The 24,289-nt window shown below is 47.2% G+C and overlaps 1 protein-coding gene across 4 annotated transcripts in view; it reads left to right on the top strand.

Annotated features, from left to right (window-relative positions):
• Positions 1 to 23,230, top strand: part of FAM222B (family with sequence similarity 222 member B) — a 54,955-nt gene extending 31,725 nt beyond the window's left edge. For 2 of the 4 annotated variants that reach the window (XM_027517733.1, XM_027517734.1), the window contains exons 2-3: positions 12,471 to 12,592; positions 19,444 to 23,230. In XM_027517733.1, the coding sequence (XP_027373534.1) occupies positions 19,634 to 20,941 (1,308 nt within the window). In that variant the 5' untranslated portion in view covers positions 12,471 to 12,592; positions 19,444 to 19,633 and the 3' untranslated portion in view covers positions 20,942 to 23,230. Of the gene's footprint in view, positions 1 to 12,470; positions 12,593 to 19,331 lie in introns of all 4 variants that reach the window. The other 2 variants (XM_027517731.1, XM_027517732.1) reach the window with 1 other exon arrangement.
• The last annotated feature ends 1,059 nt before the right edge of the window (positions 23,231 to 24,289 follow it).

Here is a 24,289-nt window from a genome sequence, read left to right as displayed (position 1 = left end):
CAGTTCAAAACTATGCAAACATTTTCTTTTAAGCCTTTTAGTTTACTAGTTTATTTACATTAGTATGGGCTCATGATTTCCTATTTTAGTCAACTTATCATAGCTCAGTTGGTAAAGAATCCGCCTGCAATGCAGGAGACCCCGGTTCGATTCCTAGGTCGGGAAGATCCGCTGGAGAAGGGATAGGCTTCCCTCTCCAGTATTCTTGGGTTTCCCTTGTGGCTCAGCTGGTAAAGAATTCTCCTGCAATGCAGGAGACCTGGGTTCGATCCCTGGGTTGGGAAAATCCCCTGGAGAAGGAACAGCTACCTACTCCAGTATTCTGGCCTGGAGAATTCCATGGACTGTATAGTCCATGGGGTCACAAAGAGCTGGACACGACTGAGCGACTTTCACTTTGACTACATTTTATTAAATTTAGTCTATCTCTATTTGTTTTGATATTCAGATTATCTCAGATTTTGCCAGTAAATCAAGAAAAAATATTTAACTATATGTTTAACCTGAAAGGTGCCTAAGTGATTTACTGTCTTTTTATTGCAAGGGGTTGGTTGGCACTAACCCAGACTAACATCTTATGAATAGTGGTAGAAAACAAGTCTCTAATTACTCTATTCCTAGTATATGCCTCCTTCACTCAGTGTATCCGCTCTGTGTTCCCTCTGATTTCTGCTGTGTAAACTTCTCTTTCTGGAGCTTCCCTCACCAGTTGAGCATCCTGTCACTTCTGTCTTCTTTGACATGTCACTGTTACTCTTTGAGCACTTCCTTTCCTGCGCTGTAATATGTACCAGACTCATCTAGTACTTTCTCTGCCTCAGCCATTTCTCCAAAGGCCTTTGTTCCTGTTAGTGGAGAATTTAGTAATTAGAAGCCGAGATCTGAGCAGACGCTGTTGGGGCTCATTGCTGTTGAATGAGAAGTAGTCACTTCGTCTGCCCCTGCTGGGGTGCTCTCACACCACTTGGGTTCTGGCTCCCCACGTCAGGGCTCACCACTTGCAACTTTGTGGGCACTCTCCTCACTCTGCACTCTGGGCACCTTCTGTTTCTTATCCAATTGAAACGACCTGACAGAGGGAACTGGGTGAAATTTGGTTAGGACACTTAGTTGGTGAGGGAGACCTCAGAGCGAGAAGTTGATAGAGTAGAAATTAGGACCTTGAATGGGTGTGCCGAGTGAAGGAGGCATGTACCAGGAATAGAAGAGAACTTGTTTTCTGCCCCTGTCGATAAGATGTTCAGTTGGTAGTGTTAGCCATTTCTTGAAGGTATCTCTGAGAAAAAGGAAGGCAGATTGTTTGGATATCTGTAAGATAAACCATATATTTATATAATTTTTCCTGATTCACTCAATGCTAAAGTAATCTTGAGTTCAATTGTTCTGTTTGGGTGGGACTTAATATTTGGTATAAGACTTATTTGACCAGTTAGAACCAGTCACCCACTGACAAATAACAGTGCTGAATGATTATGGAATTTCTCAGGGCCAGTCTGCTAATGGGTTGATCTGTGAATGAGTTATGGTACCTTGTGTCCTTGAAAAATTTAAAGAACTATATTGTGAGTTTTTGTTTTGTTTCCCAGGCAGTTCCTGAAATGAGGAAGCCTCCTAAAGCTAAGTTCAGAATCTTATTTTTGTGGGTGTTTAGCTATTAATGGAGAAGGCACTGGCATCCCACTCCAGTACTCTTGCTTGGAAAATCCCATGGACGGAGGAGCCTGGTAGGCTGCAGTCCATGGGGTCGTGAAGAGTCGGAGATGACTGAGCAACTTCACTTTCACTTTTCACTTCCATGCATTGGAGAAGGCGATGGCAACCCACTCCAGTACTCTTGCCTGGAAAATCCCATGGGCTGCCATCTATGGGGTCGCACAGAGTTGGACACGACTGAAGCAACTTAGCAGCAACTATTAAAGTATTCTTCTAGCACAGATAGGGACTGTCTCTCTCTCCTTCCTTCTTCCTATGGCTGTAGCCAGTATTCTGAGTTTTATTAGCTAGCTGTGGGAGTTCACAGGGCATGGGAGGAGGGTTGCTCTTCTTCCTCAGTAAGCTGTCAGTTCCTAGGTCCTTTGGAGGTTTAACAGCCTCTCCTGCTTTCAGAGACACCTTGAGCTTCAGAAGCTTGGTAATTCCTTGGGTATGTGGAATAAAGCTTCAGGTGATAGTGCTGCTGCTGCTGCTGCTGCTGCTAAGTCGCTTCAGTCGTGTCCGACTCTGTGCGACCCCATAGACGGCAGCCCACCAGGCTCTCCGTCCCTGGGATTCTCCAGGCAAGAACACTGGAGTGGGTTGCCATTTCCTTCTCCAGTGCATGAAAGTGAAAAGTGAAAGTGAAGTCTCTCAGTTGTGTCCCAACTCTTCGAGACCCCATGGAGCCTCAGTGAAATGGCAAGGTAAGATCTTTTGATTTTCACTAAGGCTGTAGAAACCCTCCCCCAAAGTTGTTATACATTAGAATTCCTCAAACTCCTCTACTCAGGCTGGGGCAGAAGTGTAAGTTGCTCAGTCGTGTCTGGCTCTTTGGGACCCCATGGACTACACAGTGTATGGAATTCTCCAGGCCAGAATATGGGAGTGGGGGCAGAAGGAAGGACCTAAATGAACAGAACGTATTAGTGTGTCAGTCATGCCTTGTTCTGTTACCTTAATATCTGCCTGTTGCCACACTAACCCTGGATGGCAGCAGACTAGAGATACAGTGAAGGGCAGTATGTTTACTGTAGCATTAACATTCCCTGCCTGCCCTGAGTTTATACTGAAACTACACTAGAAACCTAAGGCACATAAGCTCGAGGCACTGTGTACAGAGAACTGGTTCTAAGAAAGTAACAGACCAAATAAATACACAGTAGATAGAGTAGATGCATAGCCATGAAAAAGCGTGAGCTCCTTTTCACCCTTGAACTCGGAACACCTTAAAAAGCAGAGAAATGCTTCCTGTCAGAGATCTTGGTCGGCTCTGTGATGCCCAGATTCCATCATAGTGTGAGTGTCAAAGTGGAAACCAACTTAGAAAAGGTATGAGTTGAGAGTGTGTTCAGAGTTAGTCAGGGTTGACTTCTCCCATTCAGGAAAGAGCCTGAGAACAGGAGGGGAAGAGTTTCCTGAACAAGGGTAGCTTGAGAACGAGAGGTAACTGTTGGTCATTACTTGTAGTATTCTCTGGTACACTTTTCCTCAGTGTGAATGATAAAGCTTTCTCCTGGGAAAAAGTCTGACCACTCAAACCTAAAGCTTTCCTTTGCCTTTATGCAGTCTTACTCTGGTTATAGTTGTTCCCCCGGTCCTTTTTTTTGAAAGGAGTTTTCACTGAAAGCCATTTCCGAAGTGTCAGACTAGCAAAGGTCTAATAGAGTTGCAGAGTGAAGAGCTGATCTGCAGCAGGTCGTTCCCCAAATCCATTGGAGAGTCAATAATTACATTTACACTTAAAAGACAAAGCCATGGCCTAGAGTTGTATGTTTTTGTTGTATATAATAGTGTAGGAAGAGGGCTATGGTAGGTGCTCAATAAATATTGGCTTGAGCGGCAGCTGTGATATGGTGCAGCATTTTCTGAACGTCCTTGTGCCCACAATGAAGACTGCATCCCAATAAATACGCTCATAATTTCAATAGCTGGGACAGAGTCATGAAACAATAAGCATTCTTAACTGTTACCTTGTGGGGTTTTTTTTTAAGCTTGTGGATTAGAAAATATTTGTCTGATGGAATGAGCTACAGGTGTGGGAGTTAAGACAGAGACTGTCGTGTGAGGTTCACCGTCCCAGCTGTGTGTCACTGGACAAGTTACCTCACCTTTCTGAACCTAGGTTTCCTAATCTGTGGAAAGGGGATGATACTTATTCCATCTGGATTAAAAACTTGCTTTCAGTTTCAAGTGAAATAATGTACGCAAACATGTTTCAAAGTGTAAAGAACTATAGAGTCTAAGAGGGTGGTTTAGTTCTGGTGGCAAAATAAAAAGTGGCCTGGATTTTGATAGATTGTACGATAGATCAGCCAACATTTGAACAGTGTTCACACTGGTGTCCTAAACACTTGAGTATATTAAACTAATTTAGTCCTTAAAATGATCCCATGAAGTAGGAAACATTTTACAGATGAGGTTTTTCCCCCCAGGGTCACACAACTGGTAGGGAGCAGAGAGCTCAGTCTTGTCTAGTTCTGATTCAAACCCAGTCTTGTCTCGTAGCCACTTTGACATTGTGCCTCTTGTTAATCCAGGTTTCTTCAGGTAATTCGAGCTGCACTGGACGCTTTTTTGTATGTGAATTTTCTGCTGTTGAAACCTTACCAGAAAATGACTGCCCTTGCCACCCAGTTTTTTCCTAAATTCTGTTGACTTCCTTGGCTCTCTTGGTTTTATGATCCAAGAAATAAAAGCTGAGTAGAATGATATCCTAAACTAGATAGTCCAGGAGTGAGAATTCATCTCCACAGAGTGCTGTAATGCATTTAGTGGTCAAATACAAATGACTTCATAATTTTCATGTCTATATAATAAATTTTACAAAATTATTATTATACCATATTTATGTATTATATGTACTCTTTAAACCCAGCACTTATAAGCATTTTTTGTCTTTAGATAGTCTTTAATGATATATATTTAATTTGGGAGGCTTATACTAATTTCATTAGATGAATATCCCGTAATTTATATAATGATTTCCTTGCCTTTGGACATTTAGATTGTTGGAGATTTCACACAATTATGAACCATACTGTAGTGAAGAGAGTTGTGTGTAAATCTTTGTTTACATTTCTGATTATTTCCTTAAGTTAGGCTTTTTAGAAGTATAATTATTATATCAAAGAGTATGAGTATTTAAAAAACTTATTTTTAGGAAGTGTGTCAATTTAGCATCTCACTTTAGTGACTTTTCACTGAATCCATGACTCGGTGTGATTTAGACTTTTTTTCAAACATGTTTGTCAATTTTTAAGCAAAAAATGTCATCTGTTTAATTTACATTTCTTTAATTATTAGATAGTTGTACCATTTCCTTGTGTGTTTGGAGTTGCTTACATTTCTCCAACAATTGCGATGGAATTCGTGTCTTCACTCCACTAACACACACTCATTCACATGTTGTTGCTGTCTCCTTCCCTGCTTCCATTCATAACTCTTCAACACCTGTTCAAAATTGCATTAAAACGTTCTCTGCAGTTTTGACAAACTACCCTCTTAGTATAAATCAATGTTACTCAGTACATAGCAAAAATACGGGTTTATAAATTTCTCTCAAATTTTCTAAACACAGCAGTGAGCTTTGGGTAATGCAGTTTAGACCCAGAAAAGGGAGACACCTGGGCACCAGGGTGAAGAAACACACACAGACCCAAACACTCTCATTTAGACTTGTTTTAGAATAATACCTTGTAGTTCTGTGCTCGAAATGGAGCAGCTTATAAAAAAGAATGAAATAATGGCATTTGTAGCAGCATAGTTGGACCTAGAGATTATCTTACAAAGTGAAATAAGTCAGAAAGGGAAAGAGCAGGGGAGTTCCCTGGTGACCTGGTGGTTAGGATTCTGGACTTTCACTGCCACGGCCTGGGTTTGATCCCTGACCATGGAACTGAGGGTCCCACAAGCTGTGTGGCACAGCCAAAAAAGAAACGAAAGACAAATACCATACGCTGTCACTTATATGCGGATCTGAAATATGACACAAATGAACTTATTTCTGAAACAGAATCAGACACAGAGAACAGACTTACAGTTACCAAGGCGGGGACGGGGGGTGGGCGGCGAGATGCATTGGGAGCTTGGGATTAGCAGATGCTAACTATTATTATATATAGAATGGATACACAGCAGGGTCCTAATGAAAAGAGTATGAAAAAGAATGTATATATATGTAGAACTGAATCACTTTGGTGTACAGCAGAAATTAACACAACGTTTAAATCAACTATATTTCAGTAAAATAAATTTTTTTTTTTAATGTGGCAGGCTTTCTAAATGCCCTTAAGTCTCTTAAATCCCCGTCACCCTTCAAACTTGAAAGCCAGACTCTAGATTGACGTAGAGGCCTCCTCTGGGCCAGCGAGTCCCTGGAGAACGTGGCCTGCGTGCAGAGGGAGGAGGAAGGGCCTGCATAAGCCGCGTGTTTAGCTGCTCTTTGAACACATGCTTGCCAAGGTTTTTAAACAGCCTGCTACATTCTTAAAATTCTTTTTCCATGTTGTGGCTTTGATCTGTAAGATTACAGAAGCTATACTGAGGACCTGCCTTTTTTCATTTTATCGGAATAAATGCCTGTCTATGGTGTGACTTGTTTTAAGCTCAGTCAGTGCCTATTAAAGGACTTTTTAGACACTCTGAGCCTTAAAATCGCACCCAACTTTGATATCTTTCCTACAGATTTCCTTTTTTAACTCAGTTGCCTCAGTTTCCCCGCCTGAGTGTGAGAGCTGTGCTTCTCTAGCAGCTTTTCGTGAACTCATGGGGGATGCAGGGCTTTGAAGATTAAAAATTGCCACATAATTATAGGTTATTTGTTGAATTATATTTCATCTGAGTAATAATCAAAAGCTTTCTGATTTGGCACAGGTTTCTACAGGAAATTGTAAAAGGAAAAAATCCATTATTTGTGTATTATTGCAAGGAAGTGGTTTCTTCTGATTTCTTATTATCTCTTTGTTTTGCTGTGCACAGTCCCAGGTACTTATGAGTAGAATCCTACCAACCTGACAGCTCTGCTTGTGATTATGAATGTGGTTAAGTACAAAGGTTGTCAGTCTTTCTAAAATGGTTCAGCTTAAGTTATAGTGATACAGCCGTTAGGAAACTGAAGGCTATTACATGCAGTGACTAGAAACTGCAAATTCTGATTTAGCAGCTTGTAACCTTCATTTCACATTTTTAGGAGCACTGATTTCTGCCTAATGGTAATTAATGTACAGAAGCCAGCGGATACTTTTCAATACAATGCAGTAGTAGTACCTGGGCCTTTTTTTTTTAAGCACCTAGGTAGTTTTTGTCTCTTCTGCTCTCTCATTCCCAGAGTAAAGGCACCTGTGTACACACCAGCCCAGACACTTTTTGGCACTTCGGTTATTCATGTGTTTCAAGGACCTAAATTCAGATAAATTCCAGACCCTGGGATTAAAGTATATGCTATTCTTTTGGAATGTGAGCCAGCAGTATTTATTAAACATCTGTTACATGAATAATCTTGGTCCTGACCCTGTAACTGGGAAGGATAAATAAAAGATAGTCTTCAGAAGCTCAAGTTGAAAGGTTAGAATGTCCAGGGCAAATACTTTCTTGGGACCTGAATAACAAATTCAGGAGAAAGCAAGCACTTGGGTCCTTAGATGAAATAATGAGAGGCTCCAGGAAAGAAAGCTCATGCTAAAGAAAGCACTGGCAGAGAAAGCACATTTAGTGACATGGTGGTGGGGTGGGGTGGATAGGAAAGGAACAGGACCTTTTGTGATGGGTCTTAAAGGGTAGTTAGAAATAATGTTTCCAAACCCCTTGAGCCTCATGTGTTCAGCTTTGTGGAGGTGGTTTGCAGCAGGGGTAGTTCTGGGCTTGCAACAAAGTTAGTCCAGAGGGAACGTCCATCTTTCTCGCCTGCTCCTTCTCCCAGCTTAGAGTTGTGAGGTCTCAGTTGCTAGTGATAAGTCCCCTATTGTGTTAAAGATAGAGAAGAAAGATGCCTTTGAGCAATGACTGAATGTTATTGAGATTGGGTTAGTAGTGAAAAGTACAAGAGAGTTGGAAGTTGCCAGTTACCTGGACTGACAGAATTATTTGTTTGAATAGATGGTTTTAGTGACACAGACCTTAAATATGACTGGTTCTGCAGAGTCTGGTTTGATGAACATGTAATATTTTACCGTCTTTGTCCCTGTTTGTTTTCCCCAGAGCAGTATTCCCTTCGGTTTTTAACCTAATTTCTTGGACCCCAGGAGTAAAGGAATGGGGAGTAGGATGAGAATTCTACCCCCATTATTGAAAGGCAGTCTTTTTAGATAAGCCTTTACCTCATGGATGAGAAAACTTAGTAGTCAAAGATAGTGATGACTCTTAATGAATGCAGTTTCTCAGGGTTAATCATACTCTTTTAAGATGCATGGACTGAGGATTTTCACTGTTGGGTGTATTTTATAAAGTGGAATCTGATAACAAGGGGGCATAACATTTTCTTTTTTTACTTGGGATTTCAGAGATGGCACTGCTCTCAATTTCATTTTTTAATTAAAATCCATAAATGGCAGATTTAAAATTTTGAACCAGAGCATGAATCAGAAATTGGGTTTGTCAACCTTTACTTTTGGGGAGGTGGTAATTCTTTTTGAAATTGGGGTTGAAGGCAGAGAAAGAGAAGGAAAGCAGGAGAGAGTCTTGGAAATAAGGGTACTGGAAGGCACGAGGCTGTGGGTGGGAGACTCTGCTGGGAGGTCACGACTCTCCATCACTTCACCCCCGACTCCCAAGTAAAAAACCTTTGCTAGTATTTTCTCTCCCCTCCTTTTCCCACTTGGGAAAAAAAAAAATGAAGAGGAGTCTTTCTTTTCCTCATTTTCTACCCTCCAGTGGTCGTTAAGCATGAACAGGGACAAACAGTACAAGCAGCTGCGGTGCTCCTACCGGCACACACCTGTCCTAAGGCAGAGATGGCCCTTTATCAGATGCTACCCAGGAAAGCAGAGTGTGACCTCACAACTCTGATAGAGCCTCTGTTAACCTCGGTGAGGCGGGGGAGGTGTGGGGGGCACGGATGAAAGTCCGTTTGAATTTTCCCAGTGGGGTCAGAGTTTTGTTCCTTAATTAGAGGTCGTCTGGGAAAAGCCAGCACTTGTGCAAATGCCCCAGGAGGGTCTGAACACCTTAGTTCTGTGCTCACTGTGATACTGTCGTCCCCCTGCTGAGGGAGCAGACCAGCTGGTGGTAGGAAAGCTGGCTGAGAGCGCACAGAGAGGCTCTGCAAGGAGATCTTTTTTCTTTCTCTGTGATGTCTGCAGCTCATTTGGCCTGAGCACCAGGTTGCTACTTGATGCTGTTCAGAAGTCAGGATTTGAATTTTGAGGCCCTTTCAGAGAAGGTAGAGGTAATGTTGATTTCTGGGTCTAATTGTGCATGTGGAAGTTATCAGCTATAACTTATATTGGAATATACATTTAAGAAAAAAGCCAGATGGTAATCAAAATGTGTGGGTGGCTTGAAGTTTTTAAATAAAAGGCTTGTACTCAGCTGCCAAGCCTCCAGAGAAGTGCTTTGTACAATGCATTCCTGCTTTCGAATGGCTTGTGGAAGCAAGTTGCTTCCTTCCTATTTCCTCACAACCCTCGTGAACCTTGCCACGTTCTCTGTTTTCCCTGCCCTGGCAGAAATTGATTCCTGACTTCAGTAAAACTCCTCAGGGGGCTTGAAGATTTCCTTAGTTCAAGAGGCAGTCTTTTGGAAAAGATGACAGGTCCCTGAACTCGCAAAGGAAGTGTGCACAGACAAAGGGCTGTGCTCTTGGCAGCCCAGATAATGCCAGTAAGGGCTCAGGAGTTAGACTTGCTGGGGGTTCTGGCTTCCCTGGTGGCTCAGAGGTTAAAGCCTCTGCCTGGAATGTGGGAGACCCGGGTTTGATCCCTGGGTCGGGAAGATCCCCTGGAGAAGGAAATGGCAACCCACTCCAGTACTCTTGCCTGGAGAATCCCATGGAGGGAGGAGCCTGGTAGGCTACAGTCCATGGGGTCGCAAAGAGTCGGACACGACTGAGCGACTTCACTTTTCTGGTTGGGAACATAATCATCGGAGGTCCCAAACTCTGGGACTGCTTCCTGCTCAGACTAAACACTGACTTTCTGGAGTCTTTACAGAGCTCACCTCTTAGTTGTGCTCCTTTGCTTGCTGTCAGTAAATCACTAACGCCTTTTGCCACAGTTCAGCTGGCTTAATTCTCTCCTGTTCTTCCTGTTGAAATCCAGAGTTGTGGCTTGAAGGGCAGTATGTTATGGTCAGCTCTTTAGGATCCACAACCCCCACTTGTCTCGTGGTTGCAGGCATCAGGATTTGCTAGGTCTATCAGAGATTACAGTGATCATTCGTAGATTAGTTCCTTCTAAAAAGTACAGGGAGAGAGTGTATCTGCAAAACACCTGAATGAATGTGTTTTTTGTACCTCTATCTTCACAGTCTCTTGGCTTTCCAGGTGAAGTACAAGGCCTGGAAGTGGGAGTGTGCTTGGCTCCAAGGAGACCACTGTGACTGGAATTAGAGTCAGCAAAAGTGTCAGAGGAGGTTAGAAGATAAGGTCAGATACGTGATAGTAACAGATCATTGAAGGCCTTGTGGGCCATGTTAGGATTTTGTATTTTATTCTAAGCGAGAGTGGAAGTCGTTGGAGATTTTTGAGCTGATATGGTTTCCAATTAAAAAAATAAATTACTCTGGCTGCGATGTGGAGAATAGATTGGGTGATAGGAGCAGGGGTAAAACAGAGAGAGAGGTCATTTGGAAGGCTGTTGTCGTAATCCAGGCTAGAGAGGATGAGACAAGTGAAAGTATTGCCTACCTCCAAGAAAGGTTGGGAGACCTCAGAAAGAAAACGTCACTAAAGCCCCTCATACAGCCCTTTGCACGATACTAGGCTCCAGGATTTGTTAATTCTCTTCCTTTCCTTGGAGTTTGCCCTCAGCTGTATTAGGACCATAGGGGAGAGGTTATTAAACAGAGATCAGCGTTCACCAGGGAGGTTGTAAGCAGTGCCTCAGTCGTTTGACCCTAACAGAAGACTTTTTATTTCTCAAGGCACTGCAGTTGGCACACTGTTCATTCTGTCATCCCACCCACCAGAGACCTGAAAAGACCGAATCTGTGCCAGAACTCCGGGGCAGCTCTGTTCTCATTGAGGCTTTCACGCTTCAGTTCTTTCTACACTTGCTATCTTAGACACAGTCTGAGCAGCCTCTTTCACAAAGTATCTTTTCAGCTACCTGGCCTTGCAAGCTGGAGCTCTCTGATGCTCATTGTGACAAGGTAGTTTTCACATACCTGAGAGGACCCTTTAAGGGAAAGAAAGAGGTTTTGTGGTCTTTGTTTAACATTTGAGCTTCCCCTTCACCTCTCCCAACCCCCCAGCCCACACCGTTCCTTTTTTGTTGTGATCTGAAAGCTTTAATACCAAGCCACCCTCATTTCTGGGGTTTGCAGTGTGGGAAAGGAATTCAGTATGATTTAGTACATTACAGTTGTTTGGGAAACGCGTGTTCCCAAACAGGTGGTTCCTATACCACCCTGAACGCGCCTGATCTTGAAGTTAAGCAGGATCAGGCCTGGTTAGTACTTGGATGGGAGAGAAGCGTGGTCCTTGGTACATGGGGAGCTTGAATTGTTGACAAAGCTTCCTTCCCTCCAGAAGGCTAGTCAGTGTTTGTTTGCTTGGGCTGTGTGTGTGTTGTTGGAAGACTTCACTGATGAAACCATGCCATCTTGTTACAACATCAGAATCACCTGCCCAAAGAGGGCTGCTGGCAGCCTACCACTTTCTTGATTTACCCTGGGAGCAAAGCAGTTTCTTTTTCCTTTTTTTTTTTTTGGCGGGGGAGTGGATAGCTCTGGAGGTCTAATTGTGTGAAAGGCCATAGGAAGGTGAATCCCCAGAAACTTGCAGACAGAATTTGCTTTAATAGTAGTTAGTCTTGTCTCCTAGGATGCTCTTATTCCTCCTCCTTTTTAAAAATAAGTTCAGGTGAATTCCCTGGTGGTCCAATGGTCAGGACTCTGCCCTTTCACTGTCGAGGGCCCAAATTCAGTCCCTGGTTGGCAAACTTAAGATCCTGCAAGCTGAGTGGTACGGCCAAAAAAAAAAAAAGTCAGCTCAGATTACCGGGGTCACAAGTTGGACTTTGAGTGTCTTTGTATCTCATATACTGTACTGTCTCTGGAAGTGTCTGGCTGCCCCGGCCCCCAGCCAGGTCTCTGAATAGATTGAGCTGGGCCCCATGAGGATGAGCTGTCTTCAGGAATGCTGTTCTGTTTTTAGGGAGAAATCGTCTTTTCCTTCACCTCAGTTGGACTGTGCCCTAGCCTTTCTGTGCCTGCCTTAGCTGGGGCATGGAGGAGAGCCAGCATACCATTTATGTGGCTGCCACGTGGGCTTACCCAAAAGCCGTAAGGAGAGGCAGCCCATGGGAAATACAAGCGTCAAGCGAGTGCGTCTGTAGCTTGTGAACATAAAGACCTTCAGTTGTTTGTGTAGATCAGTATTGTCTAGTTTTTATTTTCCCCATCCAGGCATCTGTGCTGACTGAAATATTTGAGCCATAGCAATCGTAGAGAGCAAATTGTTTCTACAGATAAAGACATAGATATATTTTTGTCCTACATACTGCTAATTAAATTGCTTATCTGTCTAAACTTGGGCCTCTGCTGCTGCTATCCGATGTCCCTGGTATCTTCTGGAGTGAGTTGCTCTGTGTTCCGTGACCTTGTTTTCTCTGTTGTTGCAGTGTGAGTGGCTGCCTCACGTTGTGTTGATGCCGGTCTGCCATGCTAGCCTGTCTACCAGGGCCAGGTGACCTGTCCTTTCAGCTTCTCTCTCACACGCAGATGAACACTGGACTTCAGAAATGTAAGTGATCTGGATCCCAGGGGAGCATGCGGTCCTTTATTTTCCCCTCCATTCGGGTTCTCCCAGAGACGACTTTGGGGTACCCTGGCTTTGGTACCTCCAAGGTGTTCTTCAGCACAGACAGCAGGAAAGCAGCTGCGGCACTTGTCGGCAGTGCGAGGCGCTTCTCTACTCAGAGAGAGCCTCGTAATACTAGGTTCCCCAGTGTATGTCATCTTAATTTTAGTTGTTGCTGATAGATGTCTGTTGAGCAGTAGGACTATATGGAGTTTTACAGCCCAGTGTTACATATATCTTATGTGTATACATCACCCTTCAAGGAAGTGTTTCAGTTTGAACCCTGGGAGGAATGGAATGAAAACGCACAGTCCAGATGACTTACTGTATCCCTGAAACAAACCGTGTGCACTGTTGTGTTGTTTGGAGCTCTCTGAGTGCCCTCTGCCACGGAGACAGACCGTTCCCCCTTGACCTTGCTGTTTGCCTTCTGAGCCAATGCCCGCAGCTCACAGCAAACAAACTCTTGCCTCCAGAAGGGACATGGAACTGTCTGGCTTTCTCAGCCTCTCTGGGCGTGTTCCTGTTAATATTCTTCCCCCAAGACGGGATTTTGGAGAACTGCTAGCTTCCTGTATTGGATTGGCTGGCGCTGGGGCTTCAGACTTTGTATTTTCCCAGACCCCTGCCCTTTGTCCCTGTGCTGTGTGAATGTGCAAGGGAGATTCTGTTCCTGGCTTATCGCCATGCATGGCGTCTTCGAGTGTAAAGATGGCCCTAAATTTGGAATAGAGTTTCCTTTCAGAGCAAAAAGGGAAAATCAGCGAGACATCTCAGCTTACCCTTTAACAGAAAAAGAGCCTCAGCAGGTTACCTGACTCCTTTATGACAGAGGTTGGCAAGCTTTTTCTGTCAAGGGTCAAATGGATCATACCACGTGGTCTCTTGCGTGTTCTCACCCTGCTCTCACGGGGCACAGGCAGCCGTAGGCAGTATGTAAACAAATGAGTGCGGCTGTGCTCCAGCACCACCCGCTACAGGAGCACAGCAGCCCAGTGCTGGCTTTCAGGCTGTAGTTTGCCGCTCTCTGCTCCATGAGATTATCTGCAGAAGTTAAAAACGGTCTGGCCTCTTGATTTCCTTTCTTTGAGAGAGAGTAAGACTCAGAGCGTGGCCAGATCTAGAATTTGGCCACTGAATGCAGCTCCCGTAACAACAGAGCTGAGGGTGTCAGTCTTGCTTCTGTGGCTGCCTGACGCAGTAGGCAAGCTCGCTGTCCCAGCTCTGCCCCAGCCTTTCTTTCTCCCGCTGAGTGCCGATCGGGTGAGGGCGTTGTCTGGGCTCTCTGGCCACCCACAGCCGCATGCTCACGCGCTGTGACTGGGCGCAGGCCTCCAGGCACACAGCTGGGGAGGGAGCGCACGCAGAAGCATGTGGTAAGATAACAGAATGCAGCTCGCTGTCTGTCTTCTAGGTCCTTAACACACGCTGACAGCTTCACCCAGAGAGGTACCATCAAGGGCTGAACCATCTAGGAGGAAAGGCAAATTGGCAGCTTTATCTTAGCTGCTGATGTTGGATCTTCACTCCCTTCTCCCCAAAGCAGCCTCCAAGTCACCTCTGCAAAAACCTCTATCCCAAATCTGTATTCAAGAATTGAGGTGTCCTTTTTCTCTGGTTTCAGGCATATCTGTCCATTTAGGGGACAGTATATTTCAATCCCTTCAACTCTCTTGTGACTCTCCTTAACTACACCTAAACTTTTGCAGAGAAGAAAACCCAGTGGTGTTTGTAAGCTCACTTGCTTGCTTCTTTGCTCTCCCAAAATGTATTAGAGGAAAAAAAAAAAAATCCTGTTCTGTGATGTACAGCTCTTAGCATTAAGCATTCACCATTAAGGTGGGACAGAGTATAAACTGTCTGCTTCAGAAACCAGAAGCTAAGATGCTGCTCAGAGCCCAGGTCTACCAGCTGTCAAAACCTGTGACTGCTGTTCAGCTTTTCCCTGCTCCCATCCTAAGGAGGGTCTTAAAAGTTGCTCAAAACACAGAACTCGGTATCTAGTGAGGTGGGCATGGAGTGTGTGCATGCTAAGTTGCTTCAGTCATGTCTGACTTCTTGTGACCCATGGACTGTAGCCCTCCAGATTCCTCTCTCCATGGCAATTCTCCAGGCAAGAATACTGGAGTGGGTTGCCATGCCCTTCTCCAGGGGATCTTCCAACCCAGAGATTAAATTCATGTCTCTTATGTGTCCTGCATTGGCAGGCAGGTTCTTTACCACTAGTGCTACCTAGGAAACTCCATGGGGTACAGATATTTATAGCTTTGTTGTTGTTCAGTCGCTCAGTTGTGTCCGACTCTTTCCAACCCTATGGACTGCAGCACACCAGGCCTCCCTGTCCCTCACCATCTCGTGGAGTTTGCCCAAGTTCATGTTCTTTTTATTGGTGATGCTACCCAGCCTTCTCATCCTCTGACGCCCTCTTCTTCTTCTGCCCTCAGTCTTTCCCAGCATCAGCCTTAACAGCTCAGTATCTTTTATATTGGAATAGTCAGCTTAAGGCAGGGGAGATAGGTCAGGGCTCAGGAGAGGGGATATGTGGCTTTTTGGCCCAGCACTGTCAGTCACCTGGCTGGTCAGTCTGCCCCCGGCTTGAGCTGCCGTATGTACAGAATCATAATACCAGTCCCTTCAGACACCAGTGTTTTCTCTTCTCCCCATCCTCTTCTACATGTATAGGAGGGTGTGATGTATTTTCCCACCAAAAGTATGACTTACCTTAGTGCAGGCTGGATTAAGGGACATCTTGCCTTTGGGTGGGTCCTGCAGGGGCTAGAAAACCACAATTGTGGTTAGTGGCTGCCCTCCCAGAACTTTCCTGGATTGTTATTCTGTAACATCACATGGTTCAGGAGACCTGAGCCATTTTGGAGCTTTGTACTTGAAAAATTTGTTTTCCTCTAAGCCATCTTCTCCCAATTCCCCAGAAACTGTTGCTTTTGAACATTTGTTTCCTTCATTAAACCCCATGCCTCTGCTCCTGTTTCTCTAGCTCACAGTCAGGTGTACAGATAGGGTGGCTTGATGAAGATTTCTGGGTAGAGTGGTTGAAATGACCAAAGGTCCCTGGTCCTCAGATTGTCTTTCAGACAGCGACTGTGAATTCTTTCACTGTAGAGTCTTGGGACCTAGAACAAATAATTAAAATTAATCTTTTACTATACTCCCATATGCTTATCTGCCCCCTAGTGGAAAGATCTGGAAATGGCAAATTGGCCCAGTGACTGGATAAACTCAGAGAAACATCAGAAATATTAGCTAACATTTGTTGAGTGCTTACCATATGCCAGGCATTATCTTGCGTATTTTTATGTACGTTCCCATTCACTCTTCAATAATTCCATATGGGAGACTCATTTATCTTTCTTGTAAGCATGAGAGTGTCACTTGTCAGTGTCACATTACTAATCAGTGACTAGGCTAGAATTCACTCTTGGGTCAGACTCCAAAGCCTGTGTTTGATGCACGGCCTGTGTCTCCCCACAGGCTAGAGGCTCCTGCTGCGTAAGCCACTAGTGTCTTCTGATCTTCAAAACAGAAAGATAAATGGGGAGGTCTCCCCCATCCCCCAGTCCCTAGTCCATGGAACTTTCTCTGCTACATTTAATGCTCAGGCTCAAGTCTGGGAGGTCCTGCATTTAGGGCTTCCATGGTAAGGTTACTTTGTCTCATCTCTGGGCAGACTCAGCGAAACCTGCTATCTTTGAATAATTACCATTGACAGTTACAGGTCCTGTTCACAGAACATTTCCTGTTCATCAGATTTTTTGATCTTAGTAATTCTGTGAGGTAGGACAGCAGGTATCATTGCTGTTTATAAATGAGGAATGACTGAGCAACACTCTGAGTAATCAGATAATCAAGTCAGTGCTTGAATCCAGTCTCTTTTTTCTAACCAGAGTCTCTGTTCTCCACTGCTTTATGCCTCAATTAATGACACTGTTGGTACCAGATAGTTAAATAAGTTGCTGGCAAAGCTATAGTGTCTGTGTCAGCTGTGCACTTAGAGGAAGATGGTGCAGAAGAAAGAAAGGCTGCAGGGTGCCTGTGTGGAGACTGAGATGAAGGACTGAGAAAGACTCGGAAGGGTTGGGCTGAAGTCTGGTGTGTGAAGTGGGTGGTGTCAGAGCCCAGAATGTGACCTCTTTCTTGTCCAGTATGCTCATCTGTCATTCCCGAGAGTCTTCCTTAATGGTCTATAGCCCGTGTCCCGCCTCCCCGCCCCTCACCTCATCACCATTGTCAGCATCAGCGGAGCCAGGACAGAGGGAACTGGTCGGTGTAGTGTCCTGTCCCACACTCCTGATAGAGGCCAGCATACCTGTGCCTCTACTAGAAAAAACTAGCTTGAGAGTTGGTACTGACTTGGAGCAAAGGAGCTGTTGTTCAGCAAGCCACTGTACCAGCCTCTCTCAGTTGGCCTTCAAGGAGAGAAGCTTGTTAACATGGAGCAAGACTCTTCCTACATGGAGGGGCAGACCTTCGTTTCCTGTCTGAATGGAAACGCAGCAGCTTCAGACTCCTTCTGTTCAGCTGAATCCCAGCTGTTCAGCCAGACAGTGTGCTTATAGGTATTTACTGCGGGTCTGCTCTGGGGAAGGAAGGCGCCACGCCAGGAGTGTCACACACTTCTCATCAGTCACATGAAAGCGCGGTGGCTGACCAGGGCAGCTTCTCATGGAGTGCTGGTGCCCTGGATTTAGGGACATTCTTCAGTGATCCCAGACTTTTTTGGTGTCCTCTGTGCAAGAGAATGAATGTAAGATACGTCAGAAAATGGCCCCCACTTTATGAAGCCTGAAGCCCATTAAGGGTCAGAGCCTTACAAGCAGCAGCAGAACTCTGTTCTCCAGGCCTTGACCCTTCTTGCCATCTAGTGCTGCCTAGTGGGTGGGAGACTTCCAGGCCTCTCTGCCTCCTTCTGCTTCCTACCTTCAATTGTCACTGTCACATTCATCTTTCTGCAGATCAGTCGTCTTACAAACATTGCGATTAAGGATGGAGCAGGTATTCAGCACTCAGGAAATAAAGCAGAGCCTTGAATATGTTAGAATGCCTCCCAAGTTCAAGGCATTGTGCCAGCATTTCAAAATACGAACCTTTTCCTTTCTGTACCCTTTTTTTCTCCTGTACCCTTTTTTGCTGAGTCCTGCCTCTTTGAGTGTGAGTCCGGATCTCTCTGTCCCTCCTGAACTGGAGCTTTCTTTTCTTGCTTCCGAGGAGAGCAGCAGTTTCTAAGCAGTTGCTGCCAGCCAACCAGCAGTGTCACCTAATGCAGGCAGCTGTGCCCTCTCCCTGCTAGCACTCACTAGACGACTTCTGTTCAGTGATGCCCAGCGACATGACTTTGAATGGGGTCTCCTTTGGGCCAAGCCAGCTGAGGCCACAAGCCAGGCATTTGGTCAGCTTAGTCCTTGGTCTGCCCTGGCCACCTCCGGCACAGGGAGGAAGTAGGGAGGGAGTCAGCTAGCTGAACCCAGGCTCCCAGCCAGGCGCACCCCTCCTTTTTTTTTTTTTTTCCTGCTCGAGGAGTCTGTGCACTTACTCAGCAAGCCTTTATTAAGCACCTTCTGTGTATACTCAGGGGAGACCCTCCCTCGGAGAGAGGGAGAATGGCGCTGAGACCCCTTGCCAGGAGCCTGGCAAGCTTAAAGAGCTCTGGTTCTCAGAACCTTTTCCTTTTTGACTGCAAGCTCGACATCCGCTGGAGCCCCCTGATGGGAAGCGACTGGATATGGGAACAAAGAGACTGTTAGCATTAATGAGGCCCATTGAGCGGTGTTTCCGCAGTCTCCAAAGGAGGGCAGGTTTTTCCTCTTTCATTTCAGAAAGTGACAGCTGACAGGGGCCGAATACAGACTATTTTTGGCTCTCAGAACTTCAAGATGCTCTGAATCCTTTCTCCTCAGCTCCCTCCCTGCAGTCCTGTCATCATTGTCGCCCCCCACAAGGAAATAAATAAAGCCTTTTGATCTTCACCCAGTCAGGCTGAGAGTAAGCTGTAAACAAAAGTGAACTTGTGACATGGGGGTGGGGGAGGGATGTTGGCAGCTCGCTCCTCTGCCCCTGAAAAAAGAAGCATCCTGCCTCCTGTGCCAGGATGCCCACCCTGTGGGCACAGTGCCCCAGCTGCCACTGCCGAGAGAGCTGACGCCTCACTGGCCATCGCAGACCGGAGAGGAGCCATTTTGGGTGCCCTCTTCCCCAGGCTGTCACCTGGCAGGGACTGAGTGGCCCTGACAAGCAGCCCTGCTTAGAACCTCCAAACCCCAGGCCAGCAGGGGCCAGTAGGAACTTGGAGAGACTTCGCGTGAGAATTGGCCCGGTTCCGGCTGTCTAAGATGCGAGACTTTGGAAAGTTGCTCTGCTCTTCTAATCTTTAGTGACCTCATTTGTGAAGTGGGACCATCGTGATGGTACCTGCCTCCTAACACAGTAGCGGGGGTTCATGGGACAGCCTGGCACTCATCACGAGCCCTGGCCCATGAGACGTGCCCACTGCATGCTAGCCAGGCTTGTTTCTGTTGGGGCTGAGGCTGGCTCCAAGCTGGAGGCTCAGCCTGACGCCCCGTGCACCCTGCCCCGCAGGCCGCAGGCGGGAAGTCTAGGAGGGCAGGTTGGCTTGGCACTGACGAGCTCCCTCTCCTTCTCTGCTCTCCTTCCCCTTCTCTCTCTCTAGGGGACACTACACAGAAAATGAGAACTGCTCACTACCCTACCCCAGCCGAATTGGACGCGTATGCTAAGAAGGTCGCAAACAACCCACTGACTATAAAAATCTTCCCCAACAGTGTGAAGGTTCCCCAGCGGAAACACGTTCGTCGTACTGTGAACGGCCTGGACACATCGGCCCAGCGCTACAGCCCCTACCCGACTCAGGCCGCCACCAGGGCAGGCCTGCTGGCCATTGTCAAAGTGCCAGCCAAAAGCATACTCAAGGACTTTGACGGCACCCGAGCCCGGTTGCTCCCCGAGGCCATCATGAACCCCCCAGTGGCGCCCTATGCTACTGTGGCACCCAGCACTTTAGCCCACCCCCAGGCCCAGGCTCTGGCCCGCCAGCAGGCCCTGCAGCACGCACAGACCCTGGCCCACGCCCCTCCCCAGACGCTGCAGCACCCTCAGGGTATCCCGCCACCCCAGGCGCTGTCCCACCCCCAGAGCCTCCAACAGCCTCAGGGCCTGGGTCACCCTCAGCCCATGGCCCAGACCCAGGGCTTGGTCCACCCTCAGGCCCTGTCTCACCAGGGTCTCCAGCACCCCCCCACTCCCTTGCTGCATGGAGGCCGGAAGATGCCAGACTCAGATGCCCCCCCGAATGTGACCGTGTCTACCTCAACTATCCCCCTTTCAATGGCGGCTACCCTGCAGCACAGCCAGCCCCCGGACCTGAGCAGCATCGTGCACCAGATCAACCAGTTTTGCCAGACGCGGGCGGGCGTCAGCACTACCTCAGTGTGTGAGGGCCAGATCGCCAACCCCAGCCCCATTAGTCGCAGTCTGCTCATCAATGCAAGCACTCGGGTGTCGACCCACAGCGTCCCCACACCAATGCCTTCATGTGTGGTCAATCCCATGGAGCACACCCACGCGGCCAGCGCCGCGCTGCCCCCTGCGGGCCCCGTCAACCTGCCCGCGGGCCTCTCGCGTGCCCCCACTGGCTACCCTAGCGACCTCAAGCCAGTCGCCTGGAACCAGCACCAGCTGGCACACCTGCAGCAGATGTGCGGTGAGGCCGGTGGGACACCGGCCCCTGGCCTGACAGGCAAGCATGCAGCAGGACGCGAGTTGGCAGGGCCTGGCTTGGTGGGCAAGACCCCTGCCTACCCGCAGGAACTCTGCCTGGCACAGTCTTTCCATCTGAAGCCACCCCTGGAGAAGCCAACCCCGTCCCCACCCGTCAACGGCCTGGCCGCCCCACTGGCCTACCCCAATGGTCACTACTTCCAACCCCTGTGGAACAACATTCTGCCCACTCCCAATAGCGACAGCTCGGGGTCTCAGGACCTCGCCGTGCCGTTCCACGGTGGGCAGCCCACGGGCGCACCCCTCGACTGTGCGGCGGTGGCTGCTGGGGCCCACTTCCGGGCAGGGACCGGGGGCGGTCCAGTGGCAAGCCAGAACAGCTTGATACAAACGGTGGATTACCTAAGTGGGGATTTCCAGCAGGCCTGCTTCCGAGAACAGAGCCTGGCCATGCTGAGCAAGGCCCACCGAGCCCCTGGCAACCGAGCCCCTGACCCCACAGATAGTCGAAGTCTTCATGTTCAGCACCCCGGGTATAGATAGGGAGCCCTGGTGCCCTCCAGTTCCACGTCATACGTCACCCTCCTAGGTTTAGTCTTACTTTTGAGTAATTGGATAGTTTCAAAGTTTCACTGCTCCAACGTGATCATTCTTAGATGTCTAAGAAAGGGAATTTAGTGGGATCTAATTGAGGACAGAGGGGGGTCCTTTTCGCCTTTATCTTCACCTGTACCAGCCCCAGCAACTTTTGGGTTTATGTTGGGACCCAATCTCAACTCCCGGCTTGACTCTCCATTGCCTGCCTACAAGTCCAGTTCCTGCCCCGTCTCCCCGCCACCTCCTGCCCACCATTTCCCACCAGCCTCCTTTCATCCTTACCTGCACCTCTCACCGTTGCCCTTAGGACTGAGGTATGGGCTAAGGGAAGGGTCCCCTTAGGCGAGGGAGTAGTCAGCATCCAGCTGCCAAAGCTAGGCCTCTCCCTGTCTCTCTTTCTGGGACTAAGAAGCCAGACTTCCCAAGTGTACTGGGAGCTGATTTCTTATTTACCCAAAGACCTCAAATCAAAACTGACCCTGTCTGCATCTTCCAGCCCTTCCTCAAGGCTATTTTTACACCTGCATTGAACCCAGAGCCACTGCACTCATCCTTGCCACTCCTCAAGGGCATCCTGCAGCATGTGGCCATGGCCTTGGGACATTGCAGGGCAGCGGGGGTGGGGAGCCTGTCTTGTATTGATACCTTGGTTCCTAACTCCCTTTCCATCCCTAGAGCAATGCCAGGACATCTGGCATATCCAAGACCTTCCTGCCTGTTGTCTCCTGAGTCACCTGCTGCCCTCATGCCCCACTCTCCCCTCGCCAACAAAACAAACAAGCCAGTCTTACTTGAGGAATTAGGTAGTAGGTATGGGATGATCACATTGGAGTTTGGAATTAAAAACACTGAAAAAAAAAAGTTAAACTGCATTTGGTTCTCTACACTGGCTAAGAATATTGCTCTACACTGTAAGTTTTAAGCGTCCTGTTCTGTATGAATGTAGCGTGGGTTTGAGTAGCAGTGTGTGTGAGCGGCCCCACAGGTGCATTCACTGTCTAGTCACCTTCCGCAGCCCCTCAGTTTAATGAAGGAAAAAAAACACAAAGCCTTAAGCTCTTTGACTTCTCCTTTACCAAATGAGCATGGTTCCAACAGCTGGAGACGGGCCTCTATTGGAAACAGCCCCTCCTGCCCCTCGCCCTTCCCTCACCCACCCCACGTTCAGTGTCCCATCCCCACGTGACAGTTAGTTGGCTAGAAACTTTAAACTTTTCTGTAACTTAGATTATGTTTTGTTGTAACATTTTGCTTCCTTCTGTTAAAGATACATAGTTGGGCTGTTGTTTTTTTTTCCTTTAAACCAAATAAGCCCTACCCTTTCCTCTCCTCTCTGGGGAATGTGAGCTGATGTTGTTTAAGATTCTTGGTTTTGTTTACTATACTATCCACTGTTCTTTAGCCAGAAATTCTCTAGTGATCTGAAGCAATGTGACTGAAGACCAGTTTTTAAATTATGTGTTGGCAAGTTGCCTTATATTTAAAAAGAGAAAAAAAAACAAGGAAAAATCATGCCTGATTGTGTTATGCCAAATGATAGCAACATGAAGTCCTAATTTATTGCTCCCCGCTGTCTTGCTGCCGTCTGTAGACACTGGTACCTTCCTGTCCTGAGCCCCCAGGAGCACCAGCAGCTTCTGGTGCGATGCCTTCTCCCAGTGTGCTGGCCTCCGTCTCACCCAGGGGCCCCTTCTCTTGAGTTAAATTCTGTGAAAGGACACTGCTGTCTCAGCTTATCCCCTGCTTGATCTCCAAACCAGATACTTTTGCTGTAATTTTCTTCCAATGCCTCTCTCCCCAAAAGGTGAGCTGCCGTTTTAGGCAATTGGACCAGACACCAACTTGGGGGCTTAAAAATCAAACCTCAAACCCATCTCTTCCTGTGTAGGGGTGCATCTGAAGCTCTCACTCTCACCCCTAGTCTGCATGGAAAATGTACTGTGACCCCCTGCCCTCCACTACCTTCCCCTTTGGTGGGAGATGTTTCCTAGATCACCCTGAGCCCCTCTTCCCCTCTGCCAGCCAACCCCCAACCAGCAATAAGGGCCCACGCCAGGGCCTCCTGTCCACACCCCCGCCTCCATTCCACACTGCCGCTAGAGAATAATCTGGGTCTCCTGCCGTCCACATACTGTAGCATTCATTCTCCATCTCCCTCATCCTCTCACCTGTGGTGGTTTATGGGTGTGATGGGGTTTTTAAGATTATTATAAACCAGTAAAAAGAGCAAACTCATCTTTTGATCTTGTCCTATTCGTTAATGCTTGTTAGAGATGATCTTTCTTAACGGTTTTTAATACTTTCTAGAAATAATTTCTCATTTTTAAAGGGCCTTCTAGAGTATTTGGTCCAGTCAGAAGCTCTCCCCACCCATCATCCCAGGGCAGGTATGCTGAGTCAGCCCCTGCAGGGGGCATCCGCCTGACTGGCCGTCTGCCCTGGGCAGGGCTGCGGGGGGCTTGGTGGGACTTGATGGTTATGTTTGCCACCCTTCAGTGGAGGCCCAGTTTATTGTACTGCCGTGTTCAAGGACAATCAGTCACTGAAAAATGGGGATCTGGTTTGTGAATAAGCTGACTTAAGACTGAATGTCCCTCCCCTCCCCCTTGAAAATCTTGGAATTTCTGAGGACCTCTGACAAGTGATAAGTGTTGTAATAATCTGTAACATGAAAAGTGGCCCTCTTGGCAATTTCAGTCTTAAAAGGTTGAGTACTGATAGGAGATTTTTTTTTTTTGGTCTCCAGGGGGTGGGGGTGGGGGGGTGGAAGCCCACAACAGCTCTTTAGGTGTCCCCTTTTCTGCTGAGTTTGGGTCTGGACTAAGATGTGATGGAGGGAAGGAAAGATCCCACAGGTTGTAGAACTCAGTGAGTGTGCAATCAGATGGTTAATAGGTGGTTCTCAAAACTGATGGGAGTCGAAAACACCTTGAGCATGTCCTTGTCTGTAGGGTGTTTTTTCATGAAGGTACTTTTTGCCTTTACTCTTCATTCCATCTGTGTGAAAGAAAACCGACAGTCAGCCTAGAGTAACAAGGCTGAACAGAGTAGACAGTTGAGCCCCACTCACACTGTGATGCAAAACCCGCCTTGAGTTCCATAAGCAATTATGACCACCTGCAGAGGCACGGAATCAGCAGTATGGGTATGGGGTCAACCAAAGGAGGGACCAGCCTGTATGACCCTACCGCCTGGAGTGGTGCAGTGGCACAGTGCTGCCAGCAGAGAGGACTTGATCTGCGGAGGTGGGGGTCTGGCTTCTGCGGAAAGGCTAATGCAGAAGAGGTTCCACCT

Source organism: Bos indicus x Bos taurus, chromosome 19, assembly GCF_003369695.1.
Source record: "Bos indicus x Bos taurus breed Angus x Brahman F1 hybrid chromosome 19, Bos_hybrid_MaternalHap_v2.0, whole genome shotgun sequence".
Taxonomy (NCBI): domain Eukaryota; kingdom Metazoa; phylum Chordata; class Mammalia; order Artiodactyla; family Bovidae; genus Bos; species Bos indicus x Bos taurus.
Note: the sequence above shows the minus strand (reverse complement) of the source record. Positions and strands in the feature narration are given on the sequence as shown.